This window comes from Ciconia boyciana, chromosome 2 (genome assembly GCF_034638445.1).
Source record: "Ciconia boyciana chromosome 2, ASM3463844v1, whole genome shotgun sequence".
Lineage (NCBI taxonomy): Eukaryota > Metazoa > Chordata > Aves > Ciconiiformes > Ciconiidae > Ciconia > Ciconia boyciana.
In genome coordinates, this window is record NC_132935.1 from 124,873,458 (window position 1) to 124,892,916 (window position 19,459).

Sequence of the window (19,459 nt, forward strand, 5' to 3'; positions counted from 1 at the left end):
TGGAATGTGTTCATGATGATACTGTTTAGGAGAGCATGCGTGTTTATGAATGTGTATAAGTTGCTAATAACATTATGTGTTACCAAAAATCCAGTTACATTATGGAATTAGTCAAAAGTGGAAACAAGCTTCAAATACATAGAATAAACTTTTCTTTAGGCTGCTTTCATTGTTTCATTTCCTAAACAGTAAGTGTAAATATGCATTGCAATCTTTTCAATTGCTTTTTGTTTAACATACTTCTTTAACAGATTGGTGTCTGAGTATGGAGCTTGATAATTTTCTTCAATAGAAAAGGCTGAAAGAACCCTAAGAATAGAGAAGCATGATGGTTGTGCTCTGTACTATTATACAATAGCTTCCTTTCTGAGGTTATCAGAAGTCCATGTTTTTTCCCAATTACATAGTCTGTATGACTAAATTTCAAGTGTTTAAGCATTACGACCTCAGTGGTCTGAAAAAAGTTAGTTATCTTCACTCGTATATCTACATAACTTGTCCATGAGTGAAAATTTGGGGTTAATAACAGTATCGGCATATACAAGTGATTTTTGAAGTGGACTAGGTTCCCCCTAGTGTCCTGGTATGAATGTTGTAATTCTAAACCGAACTACAGTTCAGTCTTCCTTTAATGGCAGAGCTTCCTTTTGGCACAGTTGTTCTGTCCCAGTGAGAAAAGGGTGCCTTATGCTTTTTTTGAGCCCCTCTCAATTCACAGAGACCTCAGGCAACATAAATAGCTTTTAGTAGACAGCTGACCTAATTATAAATGTTTTAAAGTATCCATTTATTTCTCTCTTTATGCTTGAATGATTTTGCTTTATATATATATAATAATTTTTTTTTTTAAGTAATGCTCTGCTAGTGTTGATTTTGATAATAAAAAACAAAAACTGATTCAAATTTTAAAGACAGATCTTTTGGAAACCTCAGTTTTTGAGGAAGTCTGTAAAAGGTTGTTAAAATCAGATATGAAATTACAGCTTTTATTTAAATTAATTACATCTCAGTCAAAAGCTCTGAAATTGATTTTTAAGATCACCAAGAGCTATATGTCATACTGCTCCAAATATAAAATTTTATTCAAATTTCAGTAAAAAGGTACCATTTTCTACCAAAGTTGAGTGCCTTATCATCATTCAGATACGACCTCATTTGATTAAGGTTGGTGTGCAGTATAAGCCAGTTTGATTCTGATTATTGTTGTACATAGGATATTTTTACAGCATGCTGTTTGCTGACACTTTTCTAGCCTGGTTTACAGGCAGTTGTTTTTTTCTGTAGAGTTAGTGCAGTGAAGAAATGTGAGAATAATAGTAAATAATTTGGTGGATAGGTTAATTTCTTTGTGTGTGCCCTGACTTAAGTGAAGTAACACTGGAAAAAAGGGGTGGATATGCTTATAATATGCATATGAGCTAGGCAAATGAAAACTTTATAATTAGAAACATGGGGAGTTGCCTAGAGGACAAGTATATTCAAATTCTTCCTATTTGAATATTTCTTTACATGTTGCTTTTGGCTGTAGGTGGGAAAGTTTCAATATTACCAGTTTTAAATGTTGCTTCTCATATATCTCATATTTAATTTTTCAGATTCTCTCCTATATCAGTTTGAGGTGGAAAATGGTCTTTTGGAATCACGGAGTGATGAAAGATTGGTTTGGTTGCTAAAAGCCTTCTAGTGAAGATGTTCTTCCCCCCAGAAAAACTAAGTTTAAACATTTAAAGTTATATTAATACATATATGATTAAGATATCTGATTGCAGAAATTACTTTGATATAGTAACGCATCTCCAGGGCTGTAAGCTGTAGTTGTTCCTATTTTCTATGTCACAGTAAAAGCCAGTCTTGGATTATGTGTAGATGGCTTCTCTACAGATTTGATAGTATCAGAAACACATGCTTATTCTGGAGACTTGGTTTCTAAATCGTTAGAAGCGTCATGCAATTTTTTTTTTTTCTGCTTTCCCTATTTTCCCTTATCTGATGTTTGTAGAAAATTCATTTGTCTGCCACCTGCAGTTGCCATTGTCTAGATCAACTCTTGCATTTTTTTCAGCATTTAAAAATTCTCTATTGGCTATGAAATCCTGGATTACAAATGTTAAGATAAAGTTCTTGTAGCCATCGGGTATAGCATATTTGATTCATATTGCTGGAAGGTCTTTTGCTTAGGTCTCCAGTCTGGATGAGGTATTTTATGTATTTGTCTTTACGTTTGGTTTACTGTGTATTTGACTTAGTATTTTAGTTTTCTGTCTTTCAATGGGATCAATTATGTTCATAAGGACATCTTAAAGCTATTGAATCTCTTTTCAAGTTCAGGCAGAGAATGCGGGAGGAGAGTTTGTATCTTGGGGCATGACTTGATATATTGAAGCCAGCTTTAGAGTTCCTAGGGCTGGTCAGCTGGTCAAAATCACCATGATTGCATCTCGGGGAGTGTGAGTCTGGTGTAAGCTTACTCTGCAAGTTCAAATTTGCCTTACAAGAAAATCATGGCAGTAGAATTTTTATGGGTAGACTTTATGCAAGGCTAGATATTTGTCTGTCTTCCAAAAGTCAATGTGAAAGCCAAAAGCCTGTCTAAATTCCTTGTTGTGCTCTAATTTCACTTAAAATCAATCTGTCCTTGAGCTTGTATTTGTGCTACTAGATGGCAGTGTACAGATTAAGCTGCATGGAACTGTGGTCTAACTGTGGCTGTATTAAGACGACAGGTAATTTCTGTTGCTTATTCCAAAATGATTAAAAATGTCTCTGTATTATTTGGGTAACCTTTTCAGAGAGCACCCTTTTTAGTAGTTGTTGGCTGGTTAGAACTCCCATGCAAACTCAAATGTTAATGGTCTCTGAAGTAGAGAATTCTTAAGTGTTTGTTAAACACATCAAGAGTACCTAATTTGCCTGCTGCGTGTTGGATGCATTCAACTTTTTTTACTGAATAGCCCCTCAAGTCATATGTTTTACTGGAAGAGTCCTACAGCATTAGTTTTTCCTCTTCAAAAGAGAAATGCATGCATCTTTCTTAGAAGTACTATGTTCTAGATTGTCTTTTAAGTGGTTATTCGCAAAAGGAAAATTGTAATCATGTATTTAAAAAAAAAATCTTTCAGTATTTGTTCTTGAGACAAAGGATGCAGTAGCTATGAAAGAGGTAGGTTTTCTCTTTTGGCGAATTTTTAGATCTCTGTCAGATTTTTCCCCTTGAGTTTTGTCAATTGAACTTTCCTGTAAAGTACGTGCCATGTACGATAGCATGCACGAATCTGTTGTGTCAGAATCAGCACCTTACTTTTAAACTGACATCTCCCAGAACCTCCTGGTCAGACATAGCAAAAACGTTACATTTCTTAGTGTATCAGAAAATCAGCTGCTTTCTCTCTTTAAACAGAAACAAAAGGAGCTCAGCTGTATAGCTTTAAATGATGTTAGACAAGGCAAATAAGAAATAAAGTGGATCCCCTTTTAAATGTCCCTTCAGTGATCCTTCCAAAGGATCTTAGGCTGGCTCCTAGAAGTTTACAGTTCTGACAGTTTTTTTTGTCTAGCAACATCTTCCCATGTAAAGGTTATTTCAGGCTTTTAAGATACTCTGTTGTGCTTTAGAATTGCAGGAGGAAAATGGAAGAAATTTCGGCAAGAAAGTACACGTCTTAATATATGGCTTCATGCTAAGGCTGAGCTGGACTAATTAGTTCTTGGTATCTGAAGGGGAGGTGTCATTCCCCCTTTGTCCTGTCTCGTTTCCCATAAGCTGATTCAACTTGTGAAGCTGGCAAAAAACAAACAAAAACTTCAAAAAACACCCAACGAACCAAACCAAAACTTGTCAGGGTTAGTTTTCGGAAATTAACGTTAACTGAGTTATATGTTTACTCTGTGATCAGGAAAGCCTCAGATCTAATGAAAGGCAAGAATGTTATAATGTCTAGTCAAAATATTGTGAGAAGAAGAGGAAGGGAAAGTGGCATGAGTGGTATCTCTCCATTTCTCCAAGCTGTTAATTCTACCCAAGCTGAGATGTGAAGCTACAGCACTGAAGTGTGGCTCCACTACAGTCCAAGTCAGTCTCTGCTAGAGTTGCCCTGTGGTCCTGCCCTTCCTAATCCGGGCTCAGCAGTCTCACCCGCTCTATGCACTGCCGGCACCTCACCAGTAATAAGTGGCGTCAGAACTGAAGTGGCAAAATATTGTCACCACAGTTTTATTGCTGGATCCATTCCTTGATCTGGTATGTTGTTGCTTCAGATGATTGCCAGCACTTGCTCAAAAATGGGAATTGCAGCTTTCTGTTACTGTCTGCCTTATTAATAAAATACATGTAGATTGCTAGAACTTTTTTGGTAGTTGTGAATTTATCACGGTAGAGGCTTGCTAATACACTGGTAACTAGCTGACATTCAGCAGGTAACAGTGGTAAGAGTCTGAGTGGCATTCATGATGAATGTAGATTTCAGATGTCTTGAAGTTATTCAGCATAACTTGGGAGATGTGATTTGTGGAGTATATTTTGTATTAAAATAATCTGCAGACAACAGCACCTGAATCCTGTATGTTACACCACTTGGAAAGTTAAAAATTTGTGATGAAATTCTGCCGTCGTTCAAATTGCAGTGGTCATGAGCAGGCCCGGAGTTTTACTTCCATTCTGCCTGCCTTGTTTTTAAGAAGAAATGTTGTGGGCCAGCAGAGTGCTGATACCTCCTGCTCTATCAGTCCTGCTACTGATGTTGGAAACGTTGCCTTACCTTCCCATTATAGTTTGCTGAGCTTTGATTTGTGGGTAGTAATTTTTGTTCACTGTAAGAGTAAATATGTTGTCAGTAAATTATTACACAGATACTTGATATGACTGGGATGTAATTAAATGAATAGAGGAGAATTCGAGAGACCGGGAAAGCTGAAGAGTTAAGCCTTAAATTAATGTGAATTGGTGAGATTCATGATCTTTCACTTTTCTGTGAAGAGAAAGACATGTAGGTGAATAATTATTCAAAAATTACAGCATTCATTGAAAGAGTAAATTTACTATTTATTAGCTGCTGATGTTGGTGTTCTTGTCAAGGAACTGTTCTGTGTGGGTGTTGCTTGGTTTGGTTGGATTTGGAGAGTCTGTCCTAACTGGATAAGTGGATAATTTGACTCTTCTTTTCTTTTTTTTTCCCATTTTTCCTTTTTTTTCTTTTTTCCCTTTTTGCTCCTGAGGATCTGCTGTCAGGGAAGGGCTTTTGTGTCCCTGTACTTCAAATAATGTCAGTACAAACCAGATAATTTTATCTGTCCAATATTCTGCTGCTTCATATCTGGACTCATCAGCTGTTCACTTCTGTGCCATCTGTCGTTCTAGGAGATGAATGTTTAGTATTTGTACAAGTGATTGTAGAGCATTTAAACATATGGCCTTGGTTAGGTGGCCTTAATAGTGTTGAAACAGCCCTGGTTTATAGTTCTTGTGAACTTGCACAGTGATCTAAGACTTCTTTAGGATAAAGAAAAATTAGAATATCTCTCAAAAATGCTGCCAAAATGCCTGGAGATGAATTTAGGTAAGAGCAAGCGATGAGGGATATGTTGTAGCTGTAAAGTGGGCAGCTTTGAATTTAGAAAGCATCCTCATTCTTTTGGGGGGGGGGGGAAACAACAACAAAAAAAACAAAGCAAAAAACCGAACAACCCCCCCAAAACCCCAACAAATCAAATCACCCCAAACCCCCTAGCCTAGCTCAGTGCTATTTGCATGGTGACCACATGCTCATACATGTTGAAGTGAAGTTCTTGGTAGTGTTCTGATTGAACATGGTGAATTTCTTCCATCTGTCTCTACTGAGGGATGCTTTTGAGAAACAAGAAATAAGTACTCTAAAACTTTATATACATCGTTTGTTTTTCTGCTTCATCAGTGTATCCAAACCAGGACTGCAGGGTGATTAATGAAGTGGTCTGTACAATAGAGTAGATAGTAATCTTGCTGTTGACGACGGTTCAGATTACAAATTTCAGTGGTATCCTCTCTAGAGAGTAAGTATGCAGCTCTCAGAATGATGTGTAATTGTGTAATGTCAGGAGGGCTCAAACTAGCAGTCTGCCTCATGCTCGCTCTCAGCATCCTGGTGGCTTGTGATAGCTGTCCTGCAATGCACTGAGAAATCCAAGAGTCCACTACTGGGGCAATACACCAGAGAATATCTGCACAGAATTAATCTATCTTTTTTCTTCCTCTTTTTTTTTTTTTTTCCTTTTTCTTTTTTTGGAAACACTTAGTTCTGTGTGTACGTGCCGATACAAACTGAAGCAAGCTGAAGCGTGCTATGCAGATGTACCTCTTGGGAACTAGCTGTTACGTGGAAACTGTATTCTGAAAAATACTTGTAGGCAGTCAAACTCTTGGTTTTTATGAATAGTTTTATTTCATTAAATACTGAGCCACTGCCTATGAAGGTTTCTGTGTTGCCTTGCTAAGAGAATAATGTCTCCTTAGAGGAGTAGCTTATATTTAATTCATGTGTAATAGAAAACTCGTAGGAAGCTGTTCTTCTTAATATGAGTTAGTAGGTTCCCATTTAATAAGAAGCTGAACAAAACCATCTATAGTGGTATTTGACATACTAACATTTGACAGTTTGTGTCATACAACTTGCTCCTGCATCATCTTAATCCCCTAGCACCTTGCCTCCTCTCCTGTCTCCCCTGTGACCTGAGCCACCCACCCCCCCAATCCAAAATAAAGTCCCATTTACAAGTATTGTCTTATTGTCTCATGGGTAAGTATTTCTTGGTTTTTATATTCTTTTCTAAAGAGAAGTGCTTTGAGTTTGGTACATGCTGTCCTTTCAGGTACAGCAAGAAAGGTGGCAGTGAACTGGGTTGGTTTTTTTGGACTGCAGTGTTAGAAAAGATTGTCATGTTCATTTCGTATAATTTGTTCATATAAGGAAGGGTTAAGTTTGGATTATGGATGCAACTTTAACACCCCACTCCCCTGAAACAGTATTTTAAAGTATCAAGAGAAACCTCATACCACATGTACCAATTTACAGGGCTAGATGTGTAGGTATGTCGGTATGGCCCCTTTGCAAGCAAAAGAGCACTTGGTTTCCTTGTGTTCCTGTCTGGCTTGGTGTGATAGCTCTGGGCTTGAGCTCATGTGGTAAATCCTGCTGAGAGCACAGTGCTGCCCACCGCAGCTACTTTAAATAAAAATGTGCTCGTGCCCTGCCATCTCGGAATGGCAGATTAAGCACAGCTCTGCCTGCTAGAGACTCAGCAGACCCCGCAATAAGGCAGTTTACTGCCACTTCATGGTAGGCTGGGATCATAATTGCACTCTCATTTTAAGAGCAAAATTTGGAGGCTAGGAAAGAAGAGGTTGTGGCTGTAGTAGTATATGCAGCTTGCTGGTGTGTTAACACTAGAGTTGCTGTAAGATGTGATAGGGGATATTTTTACAGATTGATCCAGAAACTAGTCATAACAAGTGACATAAAAATTACTCGTCTAATCCATTGTAACCGTTTCTGCATTCCACCCCATGGTTAACAGAGGTTTTGTAATTAGTCCAATCTAGTTGACTTTGAGGGAATTTTTAATGGAAGCCTGTACTGCTTACAAGGAAATAATGGACTATGTATCGCTTGTGAAAAGACTAAAAGTTTTGCAAAGAGCTAAGAGCTCAGGTGAAATCTTTCTTTTCTATCTGGAGAACAGATACATATTTTTTGGACCTGTGTTTCCAAAAAAGTGCTTTTATAGCTGGAGATAAGCTCAAATAAGTGGAACTTGAAGGGGTATAAAAGTGAAAATTATGAAGGAAAGATTGATAGACAAAGTGTATGTTTCATGATAGCTACTTGTGTTTCTTTTTCTTTAAAAAAAAAAAAAAAAAGCCCTAGTACACTTCGTAAAGATTCTTTTGCAGCATCAAGCATATGGTTGAAATATTGCTGCAGCACAAATAGGTTTGCTCTGAGTTCTCACAGTGTTGTCACTGAACATGTTCAAGGATGTGATAATTTTGAATATATTTGCCTACAGTTTGTTTTAGAATACTTCTGTAGTTAAACGTGTTGAGACGGTTGCAGTTTGAAGTTGCTGTGTTGTTCTCTAATGGGAAGCTTTTCCCTGGTATTTATTCTTAGGTAAGAGCAGACGTTTGTCCACAAAGTATTTTGGTATGGGACTTAAAAGACAAAAACTTCCATCTGTTTGAAAAAAGCTTGTTTGTATTTTAGAATGTTGGATTTTTCAGCTTGGCTCTACGTGCACGTGTTCTTTGCTTTCTATTTTTTTTTAAATGAATAAAGCTTCTGAGTGGTGGTGTGGTTTTTTTTTGGTTTTTTTTGTTTGTTTGTTTGTTCCAAGGCTCAGGGACTATTAACTAGGAATTGGTGACTACAGACTAGAAAGAGATTTCAATAAACTGCTTCAGAGTGTTTTTTGTTTTTTAAGTTTCCAAACCAAGTAAGTATTCTTTCCAAAACACATAAAAAACCAAAAAACAAAGGTGTGATTCCCAGCCCCCCCATTCTATCCCGAAGGAATAGACAGCCTCTTCCCCCCCCAGCCAACTTTTGTACTTTTAGAAATTGAAGTACTTCTAGTATGGATTTATGCTAAGGAAACTGCATTAAAGTGTGGGAGGACCGCCAGAACATAATTCAGCATAGCTGTTTCAGTATTCATCTGAGTAGCTGAAGAACTGTATGAATCTGTGCTCTGCATTAGGAAAATAATAGGTTTGGTTTAGGATGCTCAGTTTACAAGAGGTCACTAAGAGTTAGGGTATCGGATATTTTTGTTTAACTTTGTTCTTGCTATATGAAGCATTTAGTTTATGGTCATTTACATATAGCAAGAGAGGCCTGCAATAGCTTGGAAGTGAAAAGATTCACACATATGTTAGAGTGAACATCTATTTAAAGAGTGGAAACAAACTACTTTTAAACTCTCTTGCCAGCACTATCTGAGAATACTTTTATTAGTCTATGGTTAGAGAATTTTCTGGACTGAGAAAGGCAGTGAGGGGAACTGAATGTAGTTTTCTTATTTCTGAACTACTAGGTGATAAATACCATCTTCGCAGTTGCACAGTATGTTTCTTTGGCTGGTGGTATTTGCCCCAAGTTTATGAACAGTACGTTATTTGTTTTGTTTTGTCCAAGTTGTTCGTTGGTTGGAGTGGCACCAGTCCAGCTTCATTACTAGAGTTCTCGTCATCCAAGAAGTAGGAATGAAAGAAGAAAAAAGAACAAGGAAGGCAGTGTCATGTCATGAAGGTTAAGTTATGGATAATGCCTTAAAGAGCTAGTTTTCCTGTGCATTATATGATGGGACCAGGAGATTGAGGTATGTCAGTGGTGAAGAGGGGAAGAGTGAAATGAAAGTCTGAATTTGATCTGCCAGAGTGCAGGCTGCATTTTTCTAAGGTTGACTTAAGCAAGGAAAAAGTGTAGCTACTCATATCATACCTGAAACAGAGACCCATCTTACTCTGGAAGGAGACATGAAATTAATTGCAGCTAACAGCATGGCTTTTTTACCTCTTCAACAGGAAAAAAAAATAAAAAAGGATTTTTTTTTTAGTAAGCCCTGGTTTATTTTACTGGAGAAGAATATATGGCTTATGTCAAAGAACCTGCTTTGGAATGAGTATTCAATGAAAGGTCGATAATGCAGCTATAAACACACTTAGCAGATGTTTGACTTCTGGGTTGTTCTGTTCTGGGACCCGAGGTACAAATGTGCTTTCATTTTGAAGTGCTAATGAAGTCTTGGATCGGAGCAAAAATATAACCTTGGAGCTGTTCTTAGCTGCTGTTGATGCAGAAAATGTTAAGTCTCGAACTCTGTTTCAGTTCCTTTTTTGGTATTCTCTGAGCTGGAATTGAAGGCATGCCGTCTCGCCCGTTCTGCTCTTGTGCGACCCTGCGGTAGCTGTAATCGGTGGCCTGGGAGATGAGAGACTCACGAGGTAGCGATTGGCTGCGGGGATGGGGAGCAATTTTCCCGGAGTACATGTGTCAAGCAGAGCGAGCTAAAGCAGTCATGTATGCGCAGTCTCTGATCTCTTGGGAGGTTCATTACAGGGTCTCGTACAAGGGCATTCTCTGTTTCTGCACATCAGCATGGAAGAAGCTCGTCCGGGGAAGAAAATGCAACCTGTATGTAAATAGCAGCTGTATAACTTAATAATGGTTCAAATGTGCTTTCATGCAAGTGATATTTAGCAACTGTGTCTCAGAATGGTGTGCTACCTTAGACCCACTAGTTGTGGAAGAAATTTTTGAAAGATCTGGTAATAGAAATAATACTTGAAGTAGAGATTTCTGTATTAGGGAAGATATTCTCTATATAGTTAGAATTCGTAGTAACCAGCTTAATCCAGAAGGAAAATATGCTTTTACAATCACGAGAGCATACTACCAGATTTTGAGAGTGGTTGAGTGTTGTGTTTTTTGTTTGTGTGGTTTTTTTTTCTCTTTTGCATTATTTTGAGTCAGCTTTTCTTAATTTGAAGGTTATCAGCTGTGGCTTTGAGTAATTCTGTGCAAGTGTAGCAGGGAAGTTTCTGGTAAAGAATCTGGAAACAGCCTATTGATTGTTCCTTTTTAAAAAAAGTGAACTTAATGAGCTGTGTAACTGCGGTGAAATGTTCATGGAGATAGTGTTTTCTTCAGACTTGAGTGGCATAGCCACAAAACTCTGTTTGTGGGGATTTCTACAATGAAGCAGTGAACTCTAGTATTAGTGTTCCAAGCTATTGCTTAGCTCTTAGGTGGGTAGTCTATCACTGCCATTTAACTGCAATGCAGTGTGTAATAGGGATTACTACTTTAGAGTTCCCTGGAAACTAAAATCTATGGGATGGAATTTTCCTAAGCCGTAAAGCTTTAAAGACCCCTGAATTGTTTTATATAAATTTTATAACACGACCACTAAATTTTCTATTTCCTTTTGTGAGTGTAAGAAGTAAGAGTTTCATTTAGATATGTTAAAATGCATCTGATTGCAGTGGTCTTGTTTGTTAGGGTCTCTGTAGTACAGTGACTGATTTTTGATTTTCATTGTGGTGCTGCCTTCAGCTCTGGACATAGAACTCTACCAGGCACACACATGCCTAGAAGACTAAGGAAAGATCTGAGGTGGCTAGTTAGAAAGATTCTACTACTTTGCATACTATAGTCACAAGACTGTTCAATTTTGAATGAACAGTGCAATGTACAAACTATATACTTCACTCATTACAGTGTTATGCCTTAAAATTTAAAGAAACTTCAGTTTGGCTATTGGGAAACTGATTTTTTTTTTTTAACTGTAACTAGAAATTGAAGTGAATGGAGCTATGAATTTTTGAATGAAATTTAGTGCTGTGAGGCAGTGATAAAATACAACTTTGTAAAATGACTACTATAATGTTAGATACGCAACTTGATATCTTGTGTTGGATCGGTGACATTATTTGCTAACTTTATGAGTGGTGGTAAATTTTCTGGCTTGCAGAACACTTGGGTTGAATTCAAGCAGGCTTCTAATTTTAATTGAATATTCTCTTGCATTTTAGTAATTCCTTAATATTAATCAAGCCATCTCTTTTTCTTGTGTTTGTTCTAACCCAATTTTTTTTTTTTTGACAAATTGCTGCGGCCAGTTGATGGCCAGTCACTACTGTGATCGGTCTCTTGTCAGTGTTTATGCTTCCTTTTCTTTCTGACTTTTTCTCCCAATTTAATTTGGTGTTCTAACACAAGCACTTTGTGTTTACTGTCCAAAGAGTAGTGTCTGATTTGTCTGGGACATGGCTTGTCTTGCAGGTTGTGGTGCTCCGTGTGACGGTGGTGAGAGTAATGCCTGCTAGAACCACTGAAATAAAACTATTTATAATCATTAAATGCTCAACTGTGCAGGAAGCAAAACATTAACATGTTTAGAACTGCTTTTTTCCAAAAGTGGGGTGTGAGGTTTTTTTTGTTGTTGTGCGGTGTGTGTTGTGTGTGTGGGTTTTTTTTTTTTTAATTAACACACATACATTTCTTTACTGTCCTCCACATACAGTTTTGGAAAAGTAAAAGTAAAATGCAACTTCTGGAGAGTCTTATTGAAGTCTGTTGATGTCTGTTGGACATACTTGCCCAAACTGAAGGTTTGTATAGCTCTTGTGTTTTTTGTAAGTCTAGAAGCAGATTGGTCAGATGTATTTAGTAGGGTAAGCAGGGCAGTTAGAGGATTAGTAGGCTACAAAAACTTCTCTAAATGTTCCTAACCTGTTTTGTTATAGCTATGGTCTTACTGAAATCTAAGCATCAAACCTTTCTGTGAGGCTCTGAGTATTGCTTTGATTAGGAGGGATCTTCATTTACATGTGAGGATAGTTGTGTAAAATAGTAATTGTATAACCACAGATAAAATTCACAAGAAAAGGGGGGGAGGGAGGGGCAACACCAAAAGCCTTGAGCTGTAGTGGAGTCTTTCCTATAGTGTTTGAGCAATACTCACTGCTATGAGAGAAGGGGGAAAAAAAATCTGGAAAGCAGCTGTTCCTCTGCAAATGAGACCATAGCAAATATGACCAAGGGGGAACCCATCAATATCGTATGTTTAGTATTTTAAAACTGGCAAGTGTTCTGTTTGTGAATTATTATTAATTTTACTCTCATCCATATATATTTAGAGGGCAAGGCCAGCTAAAAATCGTATGCCAACAAAATGAGACAGGGTCCATTTATATTTGGTGCATTTTCCCTTGGTTGTTAGGTTGATGTGCTTGATTTAGACCTGGTAGTGTTTCATCACTTTGGCAACTTCCGAAGATACAGTATTGCTATGTAGACCAATACTGTGCCCAAAGAACTTCGAACGCATTTATAGGACCGCTTGTGCAGTTCAGCTAAAGACTGTTTAATAGGCTGAATAATACCTTCACTTACTACTATTTAGAAAGAACTTTGATTTTTTTGTATCCTGGCTGTCCTTCAAGGAGGCAGCAACTGGAGATGCCTGCCCTCCTGCGCACCATAGGCTCATCTTACCTCTGGTTTAAAAGCAGAATCAATCTGACAGAGAAGTAAAACAATATATTTAGAACTTACCAAGTGCTGCTGTTAGTCGTTCCTGCAGGTGAACCATGTCAAAAAGCCCTTCCTAACTTATTCACTCTTAACTAAAGCTACTTGATGCTCTGTATGGGTTGCAGTGGGAGAGCTATAGTGTAGACCTAGTGCTGATGATTGCCAGAGGTAGAATGATTGTCATTGAACTCTGCATATGGTAGTCACAGATGGCATTAAAAAATACGCTAACTTTCTAGTTTCTTTTCTTATCACTTCCAGGATTGCTGTCACTGGTAGACTTGTAGTCCTACAAAATTAGGAGACAATACTGGTCTTGTCTGATTTCCACCTCCCCCACCCCCCCAAAGTATTAGTGCTTATTAGCTTGCAGTTCTGGGAGATTGAATGGATAGAGAATAGGCTGTATGTGCATTCTGTAAATCAGAGATGTATTTTATTTCCTGACTACATGGAGTATTATGTGTGCTTAGAACAGAAATGCAGGCTTCTGAAACAAACCACTTAGTAAATGCTGCTGTGAAAATGAATCGTGAATTATCCTACTGGTTCTTAATTATTCTGAACAATGTATTTCAGTAGCTTTGTGACAAAACAAATGAGTGTGTGTGTGTATCTATCTATAAAAAAGGTCAGTTTTAAAATATTTTTTATGTGTACATTCACATATCTGAAACTGTTGCAAGATCAGGTTTTGTAGCTCCTCTTTAGTTATCTTTGAGATATGTGGTCAAAATGAAGGTTTTAATTTCTTTTTCCAGCTAAACATTTACTTTTCAAGCAGAGCAATATTGGTAATATTTCTTTATTTAATTTTACTTTTTTGTTACTGGAGCCTTGATGGCTATCGTATCTGTCTTCTGAATGCAGATCCAACAAAGCGTGAGGGCTAATGATATAACAAAAATACTGCTTTGACTGTGCTTCCTAGGTCTAGGTCAAGCCACCATTTTGAATTCTGTTTGCACTGATTTGTAAGTTTATTGGGAAGCTGCTGTAGATCTCTACTGTTGTATCCTCTTGGAGACTGCATGCTGGGTTGGATGGATGGTTTGATCCAGCTTAACTGGTCCTATGTACTGGTGATGAAAGAATGAAGAGCAAAATGCACTGTGCAAAAATTGCCATTTGATCTTAGTATGTAAATCTACAATAGCATGCTATATAGGTTTACCAGTTGGGTCTGTAAGCAGTGTGCTCATGTTTTGAGAGGAATGGTTTGTTGGTGCCACATTCCAGCCTAAGAGCTAAATCCCATCTGCCAGATCTGGTGTCTCTACAAAGGCAGAGATGTATCCATGGGCTCTTGTGGGAAGGAGCGGGGAAGCATTTGCCTTCAGTTCAAGCCAGAGAGGGTGGGGTATAATTACAGTCATAGAGCAATACATATGTTCACTGTGGTGGTGTAGGCAGTTGTAGTAGGCTAATATCAAAATTAGAAGTTTTAAACTCTTGGCCAGGGACATATGTATAAGGGAAAAAACTAGATATGAATACACTTCTCCCCTTCCCCCCGCTTTTTTCTTTTTTTTTTTTGGGGGGGGGAGGGTGTTTAGCGTTTGCATCTACTTGAATAAATGCTGCAGTGAAAGTTCTTTGTAGCATGAAAGTGGTAACATAATTTTTTTTTTTTTGGGGGGTGGTGGTGGTTTGGTTTTTTTTTTTTGTTTTGTTTGTGTCCTCTCCTTTTTTGTTTGTTTGTGCCCCTACTTATTCCCGTGAACACTAGTGCTATCTCTTCTGGTGCTGCAAGTAGTTCTGTTGGGGAGGAACTTTGGGTTGAGGGCAGGGATGTAAACGGAGCATATGAACATTGACTTAGGTAAGTAATGATTTTAAATGTTGAGCTCAAATTATTCTCAACACAATTACTGTATTACTCTTACATTTCAAAGGTTTACAGTTAACTGTATCACCCATTTCTGTGATCACTGTCTATCACCAGAATGAGTTGATTGAACTACGTTTCAAGTTCCTTAAAAATGTGTTGCTAGCAAGTTGTATCTCTTGGAAGTGGTTATTCAGTGACGCACTTTGGCAGTGTGCCCATCTGAAGTCTGTCATGTGTATTTGACTGCTAAGGTTAGGCTAGTTGCACGGTGAGAAGAGCTTGTACAGATGACAGTGGAAAATTTCCTTTAGATTTAATATTCTGTGCGTCATATTTGTGCCGGTCCACTAGACAGTAACTGACACATGCTGCTGGAGGTTGACAACTGAATTCTTGCAAACTCAAGTGCTTTCCTTGGTGATTCATGCAATTTAGGATTGACTTTTTTTTAAATACTACTTTTAAAAAACATGTAGCGTTCATATTTTAGATATGAAAAGTGTACTGTACTAAATTAAGACAAATGTTTGAGAAGGTAAATCAGTAAAGTGTAAACAATTTCTGGATGCTTGTTTATTTGCAATGAAAGGGGAATTACTCTCTTCTCCTGGACTGAGAAAAGACATTTGAAAATCCGAGGTGGCAAGAGGAATCCTACTGGGATTCTGCTAGAGCAAAGAGTATTTGAAAGTCTTGTCTGGTCTGCAACAGTTAAAAAGGTGTTTCATTTTCATGCTGGGGAAGGCTGGAAGGCTGAGAAGACATGTTGTATATGTAGGCATATCTGGCTGAACGTGAAGATTTTACTGGAAGGTTGTTTCTACAGTATCTTTGTGAATATCCACAAATTTGGTGTTAGGAAGAAGTATACTTAGTGTATTTTAACAGAATGTACTAGGATTTGGTGTTTTTTTTTTTTTGTTTTTGTTTTTTTTTTTTTTCCTTGAAGTACCCTGGATTTGTTCTTTTTTTATAAATGACCATCTTCTTGTGAAAAGGCAAACCAAAGGTAAAGGCTTAATCTCTCCCTAGGGTATCTTGGTTGCTGCTTGTGTTGGTATTTTTTCCCTTCTTACTTGTTCTGTCTCTGTACTGACAAGAGAAATTACATATATTCCAAGTTAGTCTTAAATTTTACTTTGGCTCGTCCTCATCAGCTGTTTTTTGGGCATCTGTGGGATTATTGTACATTAAGTTTCACATGAAATGGATGGTAAACTGCCGAGGAATGCTTGCTCTAAGATGAAGTCGTTCTCTGTGCCTAAGAAAGGGAAGTTGATGAATTTTAAACAGTCGCACCTCTCTTTGTTTCTGTATGTAAAAAGTTCGGAAAGTAAGAGAGAGAACAAGAATGGGAATGTGTTTTGATTCAGCAACTGAAACAGTTTTCTCTCACTTTTGTGCCTTAAACTGACATCGTAGATCTTCTAGAATTACTGGAAACCTGTGCCCTACAGACTTTATTTTTAGCAAGGAAAAGGTTGTAGCTTGGAATTAGCTTTATAGCGTATTTGGATATTTTGGGTTTTTTACCTAACCTAAGGCAAAAGTATCTTATGGTGGGATTTGCTGTTGGCATCACAGTTATGTTAAATTAATGCTTTGTGTTTTTCTAAACAAAAGCTGTAAATGATAGGCTTTCTTCATGTATGATATTTGTGGTTGCTGATGGCTTATTCTTGGAAGAGTCTTTGCATATGTTGAGTACTTTGAGATAGTGATAGAACAGTTTGCAAGGGCATGCATGCCTTTCTGTAATCTAATCTCAAAAGACATGTTACTTTCACATGATGTGGTTTTGAAAGCTGCTTCTGTATGTATAAGGTTGGAAAACCTCTGTTTCTAAAGCAAAGGGTGATAAATATTAATAACATGGTATAAGGCATACAGCAAGTACGGTTTCAAAATGTTATTGGGATATAAAATCTTCTCTTGCATGTCTGTTTTCCACAGTACATGTGTAATTTTCTACCAGTGTGCAGTAGTCTGTATAATCTGGAAAAAAAACGTTGTCTTCCTTTATTGCTCAAAAACTGTGTTTGGCAAGCTTTCAAGTGTCCTAAAAGGACTGGGGGCGGGGGGGAGTTAGGTACAGCATATTTCAGCAGTCTATGGCTGTAACCATGAAGCTAATTATAGAAGAGGTTTTGATAGCAGTTTTCCTAATACTAGTTTTTTTTCCTCTCTCATATTATAAGACACTTAAGATAATTTAGAGGATTTGTAATACTTCATCTATTTCTGTCTCTATTTTGAGTTTTCTGGTAACGTGCAGGATTTGTGTGTCTATCTGTTTCTGTAAACTGGAATGTACTACAGTCCTGTAATTTTCTATTTCTGTGTCACTGAGATAAATTGGAAAGTAGGTATGATTGACTCCTCCTCGGTAGTGTTATGGCCACAATGCATTTAAATGTCTTGCTGTACTTATTTGGTGCCTCAAAAGATTGTTAACTTAAGCTTTTTAATACTGCTGCTTAGAGACCTCTTTTTGCTATTTGGTTCATGCATGTTAATTTTTTTTTTTTCCCCAAGCTGTGTTGGAAAATACAACTTCAGTAAAGATAAGATGTGAGACTCACTTTGCAACTGTGTTTTTCCCTACCTCTGGAATGGTTATCAAAGAGATGAGAGGCCAATTACATCATGAAGGCATCTTCTAGAGATCTCTAATTTTGTTTTGGTGTGTAGGAGACAGGAATGTACTATTCCGGCGTGCGCGCGCCCCCACCCCCCCCCCCACCCCCCCATTACCATGACACTTTCTATATTTCTGCCACTTCTTTATTAATAGGTCCTTGTAACATTTTCATAGATTTGCCCATCAGACACAACTTTGGTTTAATCACCTGAATTTTTTAATTGTAGCTTTCTGGAGTGTGCGGGAGTTTTGATTTTTCTAACATGCATGCAAAACTACTTTTGCAATGCAGCAGTAGTGACAAAGTTAAGTTACTGTGTAATGCCTTTCTTGAAAACCCCACTCTTAGGGGCACAGCTCAGAATCGACCCTTATTTAGTTTTCAGAGGTTTATTCTGCCATGTGCCACTCTTCTTTTGTATCTTGCTTATTTACATAGTGCCAGCTACTTTTATTTTTTATGTGGTCTAACTGTTTTTAACCTTTTTTTTTTTAACCTAACTGAATAATTTTTTTTTTTCCTATATGTGCCGTTGTCATCTTCATGGTCTTTAATCTACTTTCCTCAATAGTCAAACACAGGTTTGGATTTTTTGTGTGTGTGTGTGCGTGCGCGTGCACAATACACTATAATAAATATTTATTTTAGAAAGACTAAGGAGTTATGTTTTCAAAAATCTTTTTTTTTCTTTTTGGTGGGGGTTGCTACAGTATGTTTTAACTTACAGCTGTTACACAGGTATGTTGTTTTTCATCCTTGTCACTTCCCTGTGAGATGATAAACCTGTTCTGTATTTAAAGCATTGCTCTATTGAGTAATTCCAAGATCAAGGTTTAGGTGAATATCAACACTGTTAGGGTTCCCAGTCCCTGTAAGGCTCCTGATTTAGGCTTCCATTTCTTCCTCATGAAACCATTATCACAGATCCCATGTTGATCGATGATCACTGCTTCTGGCAGCAGCCCACTGGTGCATTTACAAACAGATTTATTTGTGGTGGATCTAGCTGTCATATGGCCACAAGAAAAGTCCGTTTGGTTAATTGATCCAACGGAAAACTAAGTTGTTTAAAAAAAAATTAAAAAAAATAAAATCCATTGCTTCAGCTCTTTATATCTGACTTCATGATTGATAGATCTGACTTAAGGAAAAAAGTGTGTGCCCAAGGGAGCAGAAAGAGCAGGGACAGTATTCTTTAGCAGTTAGCCTACCTTTATACATAGTTAGATGTAAAGCAAAGCATTACCCTTAGGGTAGGCAGCAGTTCTTTTGGAGAACCAGTTCTGCCAGGAGCCTGTAGTTTGTAAGCTGTTACAAGTGGACTGTATTCTAAGGAATGCAAACATTTGGAGAAAGGCAACTTTAATGTTGTTTTGATGTTAAGTCTGAGATGAGATTATGAGATTTCTACTGCTCAGTTATTTTAAGGTTTATTTTTGCCAAGATGGAGCAAAAGGCAGTGTTTAAAGGCCTGCTTTAGTGATGTGCTAAATGTGATTAGAGGACAAATTCACAGATAAGACTCATTCTTAAGCCTGTATCTATTTCAAATACTGTGCATTTGCGTTGTGAGTGGTATGGTTTTGGTAGTAATGGAATCTGAACAGATCCTCTTGCAACCACAGTTTTCCAACTTGGTGCATAAAAAAATGTGAATTAGATAGGGGTGCGGTTAACAAGCTGTCTGTTGAAACCTGAGTGAAATGGTTATTTTGATCTTTCCAAAACTGTTGGTCTAGGAGAGATCCCCAAGTTGTGTAACGTAACTCTCTTGCCATCCCTTTATATAATCTTTGGTTCAGAAAAGCTTCTTATTTGTGCTGGAAAATCTCACATAGGAACTGTCCCCTAAGCAAATGGGTTCAAGATCTCTGAATGTTAACTTACGTAACTCTTTATAAATTTGCCAGTTATTTTAT

At 37.6% G+C, this 19,459-nt stretch overlaps 1 protein-coding gene across 3 annotated transcripts in view; it reads left to right on the forward strand.

Annotated features, from left to right (window-relative positions):
- The window catches only part of SLC4A7 (solute carrier family 4 member 7), a 100,782-nt gene that overhangs the window by 16,877 nt on the left and 64,446 nt on the right, over positions 1-19,459 (forward strand). The window contains exon 1 of one of the 3 annotated variants that reach the window (XM_072853941.1): positions 10,111-10,163. The exons of the other annotated variants lie outside the window; for them this stretch is intronic. Within the exon in view, the coding sequence (XP_072710042.1) occupies positions 10,128-10,163 (36 nt within the window). The 5' untranslated portion in view covers positions 10,111-10,127. Of the gene's footprint in view, positions 1-10,110; positions 10,164-19,459 lie in introns of those variants that run through there. 3 annotated transcript variants of the gene reach the window in all.